Here is a 12,358-nt window from a genome sequence, read left to right on the forward strand (position 1 = left end):
TCGCGCGCACGTGACTCCGCCCCGGCCCGCCCCGCCCAGTCGTCCAAGCGCGGGCTCCCATTGGCTACTCAGGGAGGACCCCGCCCCCCCCGTCCGGGGGCGGAGCCGGAGACGCCCCGCCCGCCGCAGAGCGGGGCTCCTGCGTCCGGACGGTGCGCGGCGGCCGGACCGGGCTGGCGGGCGGGCGGAGCCGGGCCCCCGGGGCTGCTGCGGGGCGATCGGGCCGGGCTGCGGACGGCGCCATGGTGAGCGGAGCCAGGAAGGGCCGGGGAGGGGGCGGGTGCCGGGTGCTCGGGCCCGGCGGGGCCCTGCAGAAGGGGAAGGGGCGGCCCCGCCTGGGGTTGGGGCGAGAGCTGGGAGGCTCGGTCGCGGGCTGGTGGGGGGGTCGCTGCGGCGGGGGAGGGGCAACCTGGGCTGGGGGCGCGGCTTCGGGGGGAGGGTCTGTTCCGGGGGGCCGCGCCCGCGGGCGGGGGTTCTTTGTCCGCTGCGCTGCGGAGAGATCGGGACAAAGGAGGCGGCGGGGGGCGGCGGCGGCGGCTTTGCAGGGAGCGAGTGTACCCCCCAACGCAGTGCGTGCCCCTCACCGCGGCCCGCAGTTCGGCGCCCCAGGCTGGCCGCGGGGCTCCTCGGGACACTTAGAGATTTTCAAAAATTAACAGGAGGCGGGGATCCTGGCAGCCTTCGGGGTGGTCAGGAGGAATCCGGGGGGTAGGAGAGGGGGTCCTGGCGACGTCTGGCGCCCACTTCGTAGGTGGGGAAACTGAGGACGGGCTGCGACGTTTGGTGCCCGGTTCCGTCGGCGGTGACTGCGCGGCGTGGGCATGACTGGGTCTCCTGGTCCCGCGTCCCCCAAGCTCCCTCCCCCAGTCAAGCCGACTGGAATTGCTTCTCCAGCTGTCGTTCCCCTCCAGCTGTCCCCCCACCCCGGGCCGCGTCCCTTCCTCTCTCCAGCCTTTTCTTAGCTCTTTGGTAGAGGTGGGGAGACGACGGAGTCGCCTGGCAGGGTTAAATGAGAGGGTGCGTGGAGCGCGCCTGGCATCGCCTGGCATCGCGCCTGCACGTCGCCGGCGCTTGGCACGCGGGAACTGACCGGGCGCTTGTCATCCCCGTGTCCCCAGCATAGAGCCCTCAGCTCCAGTCACCCAGACTGCTCTGATGGGGGCGGACTGGGCTTAACCTGTCCCCCTTGACCTCTCAGGCATGGGAGCGGGGGAGGTGGGGGTCAAAAAATATGCCATTTGAGTGTCAGAGTTGAAATCCCAGATTCTGGCTCCAGGGCTGCCTGGGTTTGAATCCCTGCACAGTTACTTTCAAGCTGTGTGACCTTGGGCAATTGACTTAACTTCTCTGAGCCACAGACTCTTGAGGTTGAGAGGTGATGATCTTTGTGAAGTGTTTAGCCCAGCGTCAGGCACAGAGTAATCACTGCCAACTTCTGTCAGGCATCTACTGTTATTACCAAAGTTGTCTGGCAAGTGGGCCTACCCCGGGGCAGCCTGTGAGAATGACCAGTGGCTGATTCACAGGGCACGGGCATAGGAGACTGAGACTGACCTTGGGGCAGTCCCTGGGACTCTGCCTGCACCAGCTTCCTCTTCTGCATAGGGGAACCTAGAGGGTTCTGGTGCGAATTTCCTCTTCTGGAGAACCGTGGTGTAATGGGTGGGTGGCGGAAGGTGAGGGTGACACTGGACGCAGAGCCAGGCACAGCGCAGTTAATCTCTCATCTGCATCGCCACTGTCCTCGCCCTGGCTCGTCAAGGGCAGTGGCCTGTGTGATGCTCCCTTGGGTCCGAACCCCGGCTCAGGCCTGGCACAGAGCAGATATTCCACTTGCCCCTTTGACGTGCCCCATCCTCCCCAACTGTCCTGTGTTCCTCATCAGAAACTGGGCAGGAAATGTTTCCAGTTTGTGAACTGGGGTCCCCCGAAGAGACAGAGCAGGGTTTGTTGGGACACCTGACGGATGGCTCTGTCGGGGGAAGGGGCATGGCTTAACTGTGCGGAGGTGGTTGGTCCCCTGTAAGCAGGACAGTCCCAGAAGGTAGCGGCTGCAGGGCGGAGGTAGCTAACTGGTGTCTAGCTGGGCTGGGTAGCACTTGTGATGTGCCCAGTTAAGCGAGAAGGTGGCAGCATGTCCCCTGAGGAAAGTGCTGTTTGTGGCACTGGGGCTGGACCAGGTTTTGTGCCCTTCTGGGAGCAGGTCCTTTGGAGAGGGGGGTGCTGTGAGGGGCCGCCCTGAGGTCTCCCTGTCCTCCCTGTGACACCCAGGAAGGTGTGGGGCCTGGCGACACACAATCCTGGTGGTTCCAGAGTCCCGTTGTCACGTTTCTGATCACTTCTCAGCCTCCCCACAGCCTGGCTGGTGAGGTCAGGGTCTCGTTCCCATTTTGCAGGCTGAGAAACTGAGGCCGTTAGGGGCAGCTTGCTTGGCTGAGTCATAGTAGCTCATGATATTGAGTGGAGGGATGGGATGGGGTGAAGAAAGGGACTTGAATTGAATCTGTTCTGTTGGAGGCTGAGGCTCTACTAGGCCTGGGGTGGGTGCAGGGACCTGTGGAGTGGGGTTAAGACTTCATTTTGGGGTCCCCTGAAGAGGCAGGGGTGACACACACAACCTTACATTGAGGAAGACCTAAGCGGTGGGCCTCTGAGGCCAGCAGGACAGTGGGAGATGCCTGGCTTGCTGGTGGCTGAGGCAGGGGCAGTCCTTTAAACCCACTGGTGGATGGTGGGGGCCGGGGTGGCAAGCTCAGAGAGGTGGCGTCTCAGGCACTGGGCTTGCATCTTGTTTTTCCAGGAGCAGTGAGTGAGGTCCCAGGGAGGTGGAGTGGGAGCGCGGAGGGTTGGCACTGTGTGTTTGGGGGTCCAAACGGCCTTGAGCTTCCAGCGCCAGCCTCCCTCCTGACTAAGGGAGCTGGCAAGGAGCTGCTGCGGAGGTTGGGGGAGCATGGCCCGTCGCCCACCCCTAGAGTGCCTTGGCTGTGCGCTGGCTCCCGGGCTGGCCTGCCCCTCTCCGCCTGCACTTGGAAGCCCCTGCCCTTTGTTCTGCTGGGCCCCACTTTTGGGTCCATGTTTCTACCCGGGTTCACTCTTGGATAATCCGCTCAAGCTCCCCCCGCCTTAGTTTTCCCACCTGTGAAACTCAGATGGGAACCCTGAGGATTGCTAGTTGCCAGCTTATTAGGAGGATCAGATGATGGTGTGGGATAAAGTGTTAACCACTTGAATGAGTGTTCTGAAGGGGTCCAGGTTTCCCACGTACCATTCTGGGCATTTACCCAGCCTGCGATCCTCCCTGTCCTGCCCTGTGCCCTTTCCTAACTCAAGGTGAGGAGGGGTCAACTGACTTGCAGGAGACATCTTAGCTTAGCAGGAGGGAAGCCCGGAAGAGATGGAGCCATCGGTAGGGTCCAGCCCAGGCCATGAGGGTTGAGGGGGGGAACTGGGCGGCCTCAGGTTGCTCTGGGATCTGTATCTCGGTGACATCTTCCCTTGTCCACAGCCCGTGTGGGGACAGCTGCCCCTCCAGGGGCTCAGGTCAGGCCTGCCTGGGACCCACCCCGACGCTCAGGCTGCAGCCTGTCCTTCCTCCTTGGTAGCTTTGAGATTCGGGGGTGTTCAGGGGTAGGAGCTGCCTAGGCCAGCTGCCTAGGACTGCTGCTTCCCCCGAGCTTGGAGTGGTGGGTCAGCAGACAAGTATTGAGCACTTGCTGTGTGCTGGTGACAGGGCTGGGGCTCCAGCAATGGGCAGGATGGATGGCACCCTCCTCCAGGCTCAGAGTCCACTGCGGGAAGGAGTTGGCAGCCAGGGAAGCACCTTTCCTGACCCAAGAGAATGTCAAGTGGCAAAGAGCACCGGGAAACAGGAGGAAGTAAGACAAGACCAGGGCCAGTGGGGGTGGGGGGCGTCTGGAGCCTGGGGAGTCTGGGGAGACCGTCCCCCCCACCACCCCGCAGAGGCATCTTCTGAGAAAGTTCCCTCTGATGGGAAACAGCCAGTCATGGGACGTGCAGGGAAGAACACCACAGGCAGAAGGAACGGAAAGTGCAGAGGCCTTGGGGAGATAGGTCGGAGGCAGGAGGGTGTGAAGAAGCTGGGGAGGCAGGGGAATTCGGATTCTCTGCCGGTACTGGGGAGGGCTCTGAGCAGGAGATGACGCGACCAGATTTTGTAAAAGACGGGTCCTCAGGAAGTACTTGCGGAGGGAATGAAGTAATAAACACACACATTTGGGGGTGGGGGAGGGAACTCCGACCAAGTGTGACTGTGGCCTGGTCACCTGGCTCTGTGCTCCCTCGAGGGAGACACCCAGACCTGGTTCCGCCCCCTCCTCCTGGCCTGGGGTGCCGGGGGCGTGGGGAGGGGCAGCAGACAGGGTTTAGAGGTCACCGCCCCTCTCGGAAGGTCCCTTGGAGATGGGGCTGCCTCTGCCTCCGTTTTTTCATCAGTCCTGGGAGCCCTGGTTCTCCCCCAGGACTCTGGGGGCACTTCCTGGGTTCCCCAGCTGGTTTGGCCCCTGGGGTCCCCATCCCCAGGTTCTTGCTGCCATTGTTTGATTTCTGACTTCCTGTCCCCAAACCCACTCCCTACCCCCTAGTCCCCAAACACACACACTTCCTCTTCCGAATTGATACTGACTTCCCTTCCTGTCCAAGAACCCAGAGTGGGGGCAGGCACCCCAGCAGGCTCTGGACACCCAGGAGGGCAAGTGGAGAGGGCAGGGTGGAGAGGGACTGGCGTGCTCCCAAGTGGGAAGAACGCATGGGGGTTGGGATGGGTTTACCCGGTGCTGCCAGCAGGCTCTAGTGGGAGTGGGGTGGGGGGAGGGGTGACCTGTCCTACCTGGAGGCCCGAGAAGAGAACGGGCTGAGCAAGGTTGTGGAAGCTGATGGCAGCCCTGATGGTGGCAAGGGAGAAGCCAGGAGGACATGCCCTGGGCGGCACAGAAGTGTGTGGGGCCACCCCTGGAGCAAGTATGCCAGCCTGGTGCTGACACTGAAGCCAGGGTGGCAGACTGAGATGGGTGCCCTGAAGGGAGGAAGGGAGGAAGTGCAAACCGCAGGACCAAGGGGGCTTCCTGCACTGAGGGGTCAGGAAGGCTCCCTGCCTGGGCTGGAACTAACCAGGGCAGGGTTCTCAGCCTCCGCATGATGTTTGGGACCTTTGGGGAGGCGTCCGCAGCAGTGTGGGAGGTTTAGCAGCACACCTGGTCTCTATCCAGTTGGTACCAGTAGCAACCCCCCCAACCCCGCACCAGTTATAACCAAAAATGTCTCCAGACATTGCCAGATGTCCCCTGGGGGGCACGACTGTCCCCACTTAAGAAGCACTGAGCCAGGGTTAGGGGAGCAGAGCATTTGGGCAGAGGGACCCGGCTGGGCAAAGGCCTGGAGGTAGAAGGAGGTGGGGTCAGCGGGAGATGAGCAGGGGCTGGGGCTGCTTCGTATCGATTCTGAAGGTCACTGTAAGGACCTGGGGCCTTTCTGCTGAGTGACGGGGCACTGGCTGCAGTGGTCCAGGTGGGCCGGGGAGCCCGTTGAGAGTGATGACAGCAGCCTGGCCCTGGAGGTGGTAAGAAGGGCACAGACTCCAGGTGTGTCGTCCCCTCCAGCCCCAGACCCCCCTGCCAGTGTGGTGGTGGGAGCAGGGCAGGAGTTTTCTCAAGGCCTGGTCCCTGGACAGACTCAGGGACATTGACTTTGCTGCCCAGAACGTGGTCCTGGGGTGGGGGTGGGGGGAACTCCTTGGTGTGGAGGAGAATCATTGCTAATTAAGGCTGTCATTGCTCAAGGACAGCACTCCATCCTGTTTGGAGGGGACACCTTCCCCTTCCAGCACTGTCTACCTGTACTGATGTCAGTCTTCTCCAAAAACAGCAGCTTCAGACAGCTGAGCACCAGCTCTGCGCCGGCCCGGTGCCCAAGGCGCCCCGGTCTCTCCTGCACTCTCACGACCACCTGGCTGTTACTATTATTTGCTCCATGTGTGGTCAGGCAGGAGACGTTAAAAAGGGCTCGGTCTGGGACCCAGGGGAGCCACCACCTCCAACCTCAGGGGGCTGTCCCTGCCTGCCCCTCCTCTACCCCATACAAACCAGCTGATCTCCACTGGCTGCATGTGGAATCTTCCCAGACCAGGGATCAAACCCCCTCAGCTCCTCACGCTTGCTAGTGGACCCACCTGCCTTCAGAGCCTTAGCAGATGGTGTTCCACTGCCAGGAACGCTTCTCTCCAAGGGCTGACCTTCCCGCATGTCCCAGCATCACCTCCCCGGTGTGTGTCGCCTGCTCCGCCCAGTTTAACCTGGTGGCACCTGGTCCTCTGTGTTCCCAGTGTGACTTTCCTGCATTTGTAGCAACAGGTGTGTGGCATATTGACCTGTCTGTAGTCTGGCTCCTGCAGTAGAGGCTGAGCCCAGTCAGGGCAGAGGCCAGTCTCTCCCGCTTCCCCTGTGCCCTCCTCAAAGTTCCCCAGCCAGGGCAGCTACAGCTCCTTTGGGAGCCGAGGCTGTCACCGGCTGCACAGTCTCACAGGTGTACCGGAAGGCTCGCTGAGCTGTATACTTCCCCGGTCGGGGCTGATGTCATTTCCCTGCTTTCGAATCCCTCGTCTCTGTCTCGAAGCACTGGCTCCTTTCATCTGTGAGCACTTACTAAACACCCAGTGGTGCTGGGTTTCTAGAACATCCATTCACCTGGAACAGACGCTCTTTCAGCCTCCACCGCGGTGGGGTCACAGGCCTCGGGTGCTGCCTCTCCTGCCTCTGCCGCACAGGTTCCCTCCCTGAGCGCGGGTGACTGGCTGGCTCGTAGCAGAGGCACTGAAGGTATGAAATGGAAGCAGCTGGGGTGAGCAAAGAACGCTGGTGGCATCATGAGCCAAAAAAACCAGCAAACGGCAACCGGCCTGTTTTTCACTAGGATGAGGGCGGCCTCGGTCAGGCTTACAAACTGATTAAAAATAGACCCGGTGGAAGACCCAGCGAGAGCGTGTGAGCCGCCAGGGTCCCCAGCAGAGTGTCCCATCGTCTTGCTTTGTCTTTCAGGGCTTTCGGGTCCAGCCTTGCTGAGCTGTCCCCACGCGAGACCTTCCTGCGGAGCAAGCCCCTGCCCCTACGAGCGCTGACCATGTCTATCATGGACCACAGCCCCACCACGGGAGTGGTCACGGTCATCGTCATCCTCATCGCCATCGCCGCCCTGGGGGCCTTGATCTTGGGCTGCTGGTGCTACCTGCGACTCCAGCGCATCAGCCAGTCGGAGGATGAGGAGAGCATCGTAGGGGATGGTGAAACCAAGGAGCCCTTCCTGCTGGTGCAGTACTCGGCCAAGGGACCGTGTGTGGAGAGGAAGGCCAAGCTGACCCCCAACGGCCCTGAAGTCCACAGCTGAGCTGGGATGCAGAGGCTCCTGGGCCCGTTTGTAGCCAGCCGGGAGAGGCACAGGAGGGGCGAACCCACAGACATGCCTCCGCCTAAGAGGAAGGGTTGACACTTGCTGGCATGGCCTCGCCAGGCTTCATCATCGCATGCACTGACTCCCGGGGTCCCAGCAGTCCCAATCCGGGGCTCGCTGGCCCTGGGCAACCCCTCAGCGTCCTGGTGGGACTGCCCATTGCAGGCAGTGGGCAGACCTGACCTAGCCGGGGCTCTCGGCCCCACAGCGCTTTTGTTACTTGAATGTTTAGCTGAGCCTGTTTTTGATGGAGCTACTACTACTGTAACGCGTGAACTCACAAGCCTGTGAACTGTAAATAGGCCCCGGAAGCACGTGCTTAAGCCTCTTTTGCTGATTTTTAAAAATATCGCGTGTAGAGCACATGGGACTGTCCGAACTAAGGCTGAGCTGAGTCAAGGCAGTGGGGGAGAGTGGTTTTAGACGTGTAAGGCCCACGTGGCACTTGGCAGGGGCCTCTGATACACGTGCGTCTGTACGTATAGGACGTGACATGTTGGTTTTAAGCCTCCTAGCAGACCCTTCGGGGTGCCTTGGTGGTTTGCTTTGTGAGCGATGAATGGAATCGGGGGCGCAATCCGCCCCCGTGCCCCGCCCCGCTAGCTCCTGGTAGATGAGGTCGTTAAATGGCTGTTCCCTGTTGCCGGTGGAGCGATTGCAAGGAAGCTGCTGCGGCTGCTTGGGAGCCGGTGAAGGACGAGTCAAGGCACGAGTCCCGAGGCTGCCAGGCGTCCCAGTGGCAGAGCAGTTTCTGGCCCCCGTGGTCTTGAGCATGCTGGGCGCCCCGCCCCCCACCCGGCTTTACTGAGCGCTGGCTTTGCTGGAAAACACCAGAGCTGCCGCCTTCACCCGCATCCGAAACCCAACTGGCCCAGGAAGGGGAGACAATGGCGGCTTTAGTTTGTTGTTGTATTTAATGTTTTCTGCACTGGAGGGGGGCGGGGTTTAGTTTCCCCTCTGTTTCCCCCTCCTGCCCTTTTCACAGATCTGCTTCCTTTCCGCTCAGATTCCCACCCACCTGCTCCATTTCACTGTCCTCAGCCGGCCACCCACAAGGAGGGTCCCCTGACCTTGCTCTGAGAGTGCCCAGTGTCGTTTCTTGGGTCCCTGAGGAAGCAGGAGCCCCGAGCAGCCTGTACTTCAGTAGGCGGGTAGGGGGAGAAGGGGCTTAAGGTTCAGGACTTGGTTTTTGCAAAGATGAGGAGCTGGATGGCCACGGACACCCCACCACCACCCCTTGCCCCTCCACAGTGTCCCTTGTGTAGACTTCAGTGAACTCGGGTTTTTAATCACACCACTGTAAACAGTCCTAAACGATGATTAGATGGTGATTTGTGTGCGCATCCTTGGGAATAAACTGGAGGCCAGACCTGGCAGAGCTTCGGAGCGCTGGCCCCCAGCACTTGAGCCTCCTGCCGCAGGAGAGGTGGGGAGCGCCTGGCTAACCCCAGGCTGCTGCCACCCCGTCAGAGCTCCCCCCCAGAGCTCTGGCCTCCTGGGCACGCTGAAGGCGGCTCCTCTGGCCTCATCCAGATTTCCCCTAAAAAAGTGTGTTGAACTAATCCAACTTTCTAGAACCCCTAGGAGGGAGCTTAGGGAACACCTTTCTTAGCAGTGTACCCCTCAATTAAGGGTCCAACCTTAAATGATGGCTAGGGGGGAGGGGAGGGGTAGCTAGTTAAAAGACAATTTGAGCTGAAAGCAGGGTTGAGACAGCATAGGATGCTACTGAGGGATCCTTAGAAGGTGGCCGGGCTTTAGAGCAGGGGATAGGCTGCCTTTGGTCCCTACCCGGGGATGGCTAAGTGTGAGACGAGACCAGCGGAGGCAGGACACAGTGTGGGCTGCAGGCGGGTGTCAGGTTCTAAAGGGGTTAACTGGAAGGTCAAGGAGGTGTGCTTTCTAACGGAGGACATAAAACTGGGGCAGGTGTGGGGGTGTCTGATCCATTCCCCTCACATTTCAGAGCTTCGGGCTTTCTACCTCTACTTTCTGCAGCCGGTGGTCAGCAGCTGAGACTGTCTGTCCTTCCCCCAAGTAACCGAAGCACATGCATTTTCAAGTCTCTGAGCCTGACCCTGAAAACGACCACCGCTTGACTGTCAGGCTTGCCCCGAGCTTCTTACCATGCCCCTGCAGTTTCAGTTTTGAGAACATGAAGCGTCACTTTCTCCTTAGTTTCACTCTTGGGGGGTCCTTATCTGTTGACATCTATGCCTCTGGCACCGGGTGCATCAGCATGGTGTCCTTGCCGGTTCAGAGGCACAGTGGGGCTCTAGTGGGGTCTCTGGGGTAAGTGGAAGGGCCCACAGGACTGGTGACCAACCACACAATAGCTCTCACTGTTCTTTGTCAATAGCTACTTTTTTTAGCAGAGACACCAGAGCCACGCACTCCAATGGCTCAGTTAAGTTATGACCTCTCATTGAATTCTTTCTGAATAGCCCAACTGTTGCGTCCAAGTTTCCTGACTTGTCAGTCAGGACGTTAGCCTTTCATCCTGCGTGTCATGGCAGAGGCAACAGGAGGGGGATGGGGAGGGAACTCCGACACTGAGCCACTGAAACAGGGACTAACTTTTCTGACGAATCTTCACATGGACTGTGCTACTGTTTTTTGTCTCAAAGCTACCAAGTTTGTGCAATAAGTGGAGGGGATGTCACCCCTGTTCAATAAAAGCTGAATGACATTCAAGTTGATTTTCTAGACCACTGAGAAAATCTTTATTTACAATAAATTTCAATAAAATTTGCATAAATATATTCCCAATGTACAGTTTTCTCCTTTGATTTCTTCATGTCATTTTCCAAAGTCAGTCTGTCCGATTCTCAGGGCTCCCTTCAGAGGCCAGTGTGGAGCTGACGTTGGCAGGCAGGGGCGTGCTGGCGGGCAGCCGGGGGGCACCTGGGGGCTCGGGGTGCTCTGAGCGTGCCTTGCTTGGGGGCACACGGTCGTCCGCCCCGTCCCTGCCCTCCAGCTTCTGCTCCATGGTAGCCACCAGGATCTTGAGCCACGTGTTCTCAGTGAGGAGGGTTTCCGAGGCGTCAGCCAGCTCCTGGAGCTTGCGGGCCACCTCGTCAAGCTCCCGGGTCTTATGCTCGTAGAGGGCCTGCAGCTGCTCGCTGTGCAGCCGCAGCAGGTCATGCTGCCGCTCCAGCGTGTGCTGCTGCCGGAGCAGCCGGTGCTCGTCCCTGCGTGCGCTGGCGAGCCGGGCCTCCACCTGGACCTGCGCCCGCTGCAGGGTGCCAATCTCTGCCCGCAGCTTCCGGATCTCTCTCTCCAGGTGGGCGATGTGCCCCTGCTGCAGGACTGCCTCACTCTGAAGACACTCTGCGGTGGGAGGGCCAGCCAGGTTCCGGGGGGCGGAAGCTGGGTCTGAGTGATGCAGGATGAACCGCAGCAGGTTGGGAAGGGTGATGGGAAGGTCTTCAGGGTATTTCACACTTAGGTCCTTTCTGGAGAGAAAGGGGGAAGGAGTCAAAGATCAGAGAGCCAGGCCTATGTTCTTAGTCCAAAACCAGGCTGCCAGCGAAGGTCAAGCTGCTGTTTCCTACCAAAAGGAAGTCCGCTCGGGAAATGTCATCCGGAAAAATGTTCCACACACATGAGGGTGTCCCTGTGCTGGTTCTGTAATTACAGTGGTTTATCTCAAAGACGTGTCTGCTCCTGAGGACAAAGGGCTCGGACTCTGTTCACAACCTTCCAGGAAAGATAAGAGCTCCCAGGCCGAAAGCCAGTGGTGTGTTAGGAAGAGTGTCCTGGGGCCAGATCGCCACCACATCATTCCTGTGGCCATCAGCAATGCTTGGTGAGATGGGGAAAACCTCCAACACTCAGCCTGGCTCTTCAGCAAGCATTTATTACACATTATCTGAGCAAGAGTTCTCAACTAGAGTGACTGTATCCCCAACCCTTTGAACAGTGGGCAACACCTGGAGATACATTTTATTGTCAAGATGGGGAAGGTGTTACTGGAGCCCCACCCTTGACAGACAGATTGAGGGGCTCTGAAGAATGAAGGCTGCCCAGCCCGAAGAAAAGACAAAAGGTGTTCTATCAAAGGGTAGCCCTTTCCCTATGAAAGAAAGATCACAGGGAAATTAAAACCAGATATGCCCCATTTTATATGTTTATGGAAAATTTCAGGTAAATGGAATAATTTTTTTTTAAACTTTGGGGGTAAGCACATAACCATGTCTTCCTTTAAAGCATAGTTTCCTTAACGTGTAAGCTTTCTCCACTGGGGCCTCCCAGCCATTCAATCGACAACTGAGAACACCCTGGCCCCTGTGAAGAACGGGCAAGGACGGGCAAGCAGAGATTGGATCTGCCCCCAAGTTCTGCAGCACAACCTGATCTTCCAGGACACAGCAAATGTGAACCGTCCCCAGCAAAAAGCTTAGTGTGTGTATCTGGGGACACAGGACAGAAAATGACACTGGTAAGCATGCTGTTTTTCAGTATCTGGAGCAATCTCCATGAACCTACCTGAAGGGTGTGCTAAAATACTTTCAAACTCCTTTAGCAGCAAGGACACAGAGCGTCAACAAGCTGCTTCCCAAATGGTAATCGTTTTGCAGGAGTGGTGGTAAAGGTCCCACTGTTTATCTGACTCTTCTGGAAGTTCACCAAGAGCACATGTATGCACCTCTATCTAGCACGCAATAAAAGGCCAAATGCAAATTGGCCAATGGGCTATAATAGAGGAGGGTAGGCTGCTCCTCTAAAGAAGCGAGGTCCTTCCCCAGGGGCCACGCTAGAAGGAACCCCCTCCTACTTCCAATGTGCTGGCCCAGCACCGGGCCAGAGTACCTGCCTTGTGAAAGGTCACACAGAAGACGTGGTGGAACAAGAGTGGCTCTGAGATGCCCCTGAGTGGGAAGGTAGCCCTGCAGGAGGA

General features: G+C 58.8%; 2 protein-coding genes across 4 annotated transcripts in view; one reads left to right on the top strand and one right to left on the bottom strand.

The window, feature by feature from the left end:
• The first annotated feature begins 161 nt into the window (after positions 1-161).
• On the top strand, positions 162-10,220 carry SNN (stannin). The gene is made up of 2 exons (XM_061402547.1): positions 162-245; positions 7,050-10,220. The coding sequence occupies exon 2, from the start codon at positions 7,132-7,134 to the stop codon at positions 7,393-7,395; it is 264 nt and encodes an 87-aa protein (XP_061258531.1). The 5' UTR covers positions 162-245; positions 7,050-7,131; the 3' UTR covers positions 7,396-10,220.
• Positions 10,154-12,358, bottom strand: part of TXNDC11 (thioredoxin domain containing 11) — a 60,394-nt gene continuing 58,189 nt past the window's right edge. For all 3 annotated transcript variants that reach the window (XM_061402534.1, XM_061402533.1, XM_061402535.1), the window contains one exon: positions 10,154-10,913. In XM_061402534.1, the coding sequence (XP_061258518.1) occupies positions 10,271-10,913 (643 nt within the window). In that variant the 3' untranslated portion in view covers positions 10,154-10,270. The remainder of the gene's footprint in view (positions 10,914-12,358) is intronic.

The sequence above is a fragment of the Bos javanicus genome, chromosome 25 (genome assembly GCF_032452875.1).
Source record: "Bos javanicus breed banteng chromosome 25, ARS-OSU_banteng_1.0, whole genome shotgun sequence".
Taxonomy (NCBI): Eukaryota; Metazoa; Chordata; class Mammalia; order Artiodactyla; family Bovidae; genus Bos; species Bos javanicus.

Bases quoted from the DNA above. Each gene is read 5' to 3' on its own strand.
- SNN (XM_061402547.1), top strand. From the start codon at position 7,132: ATGTCTATCATGGACCACAGCCCCACCACGGGAGTGGTCACGGTCATC.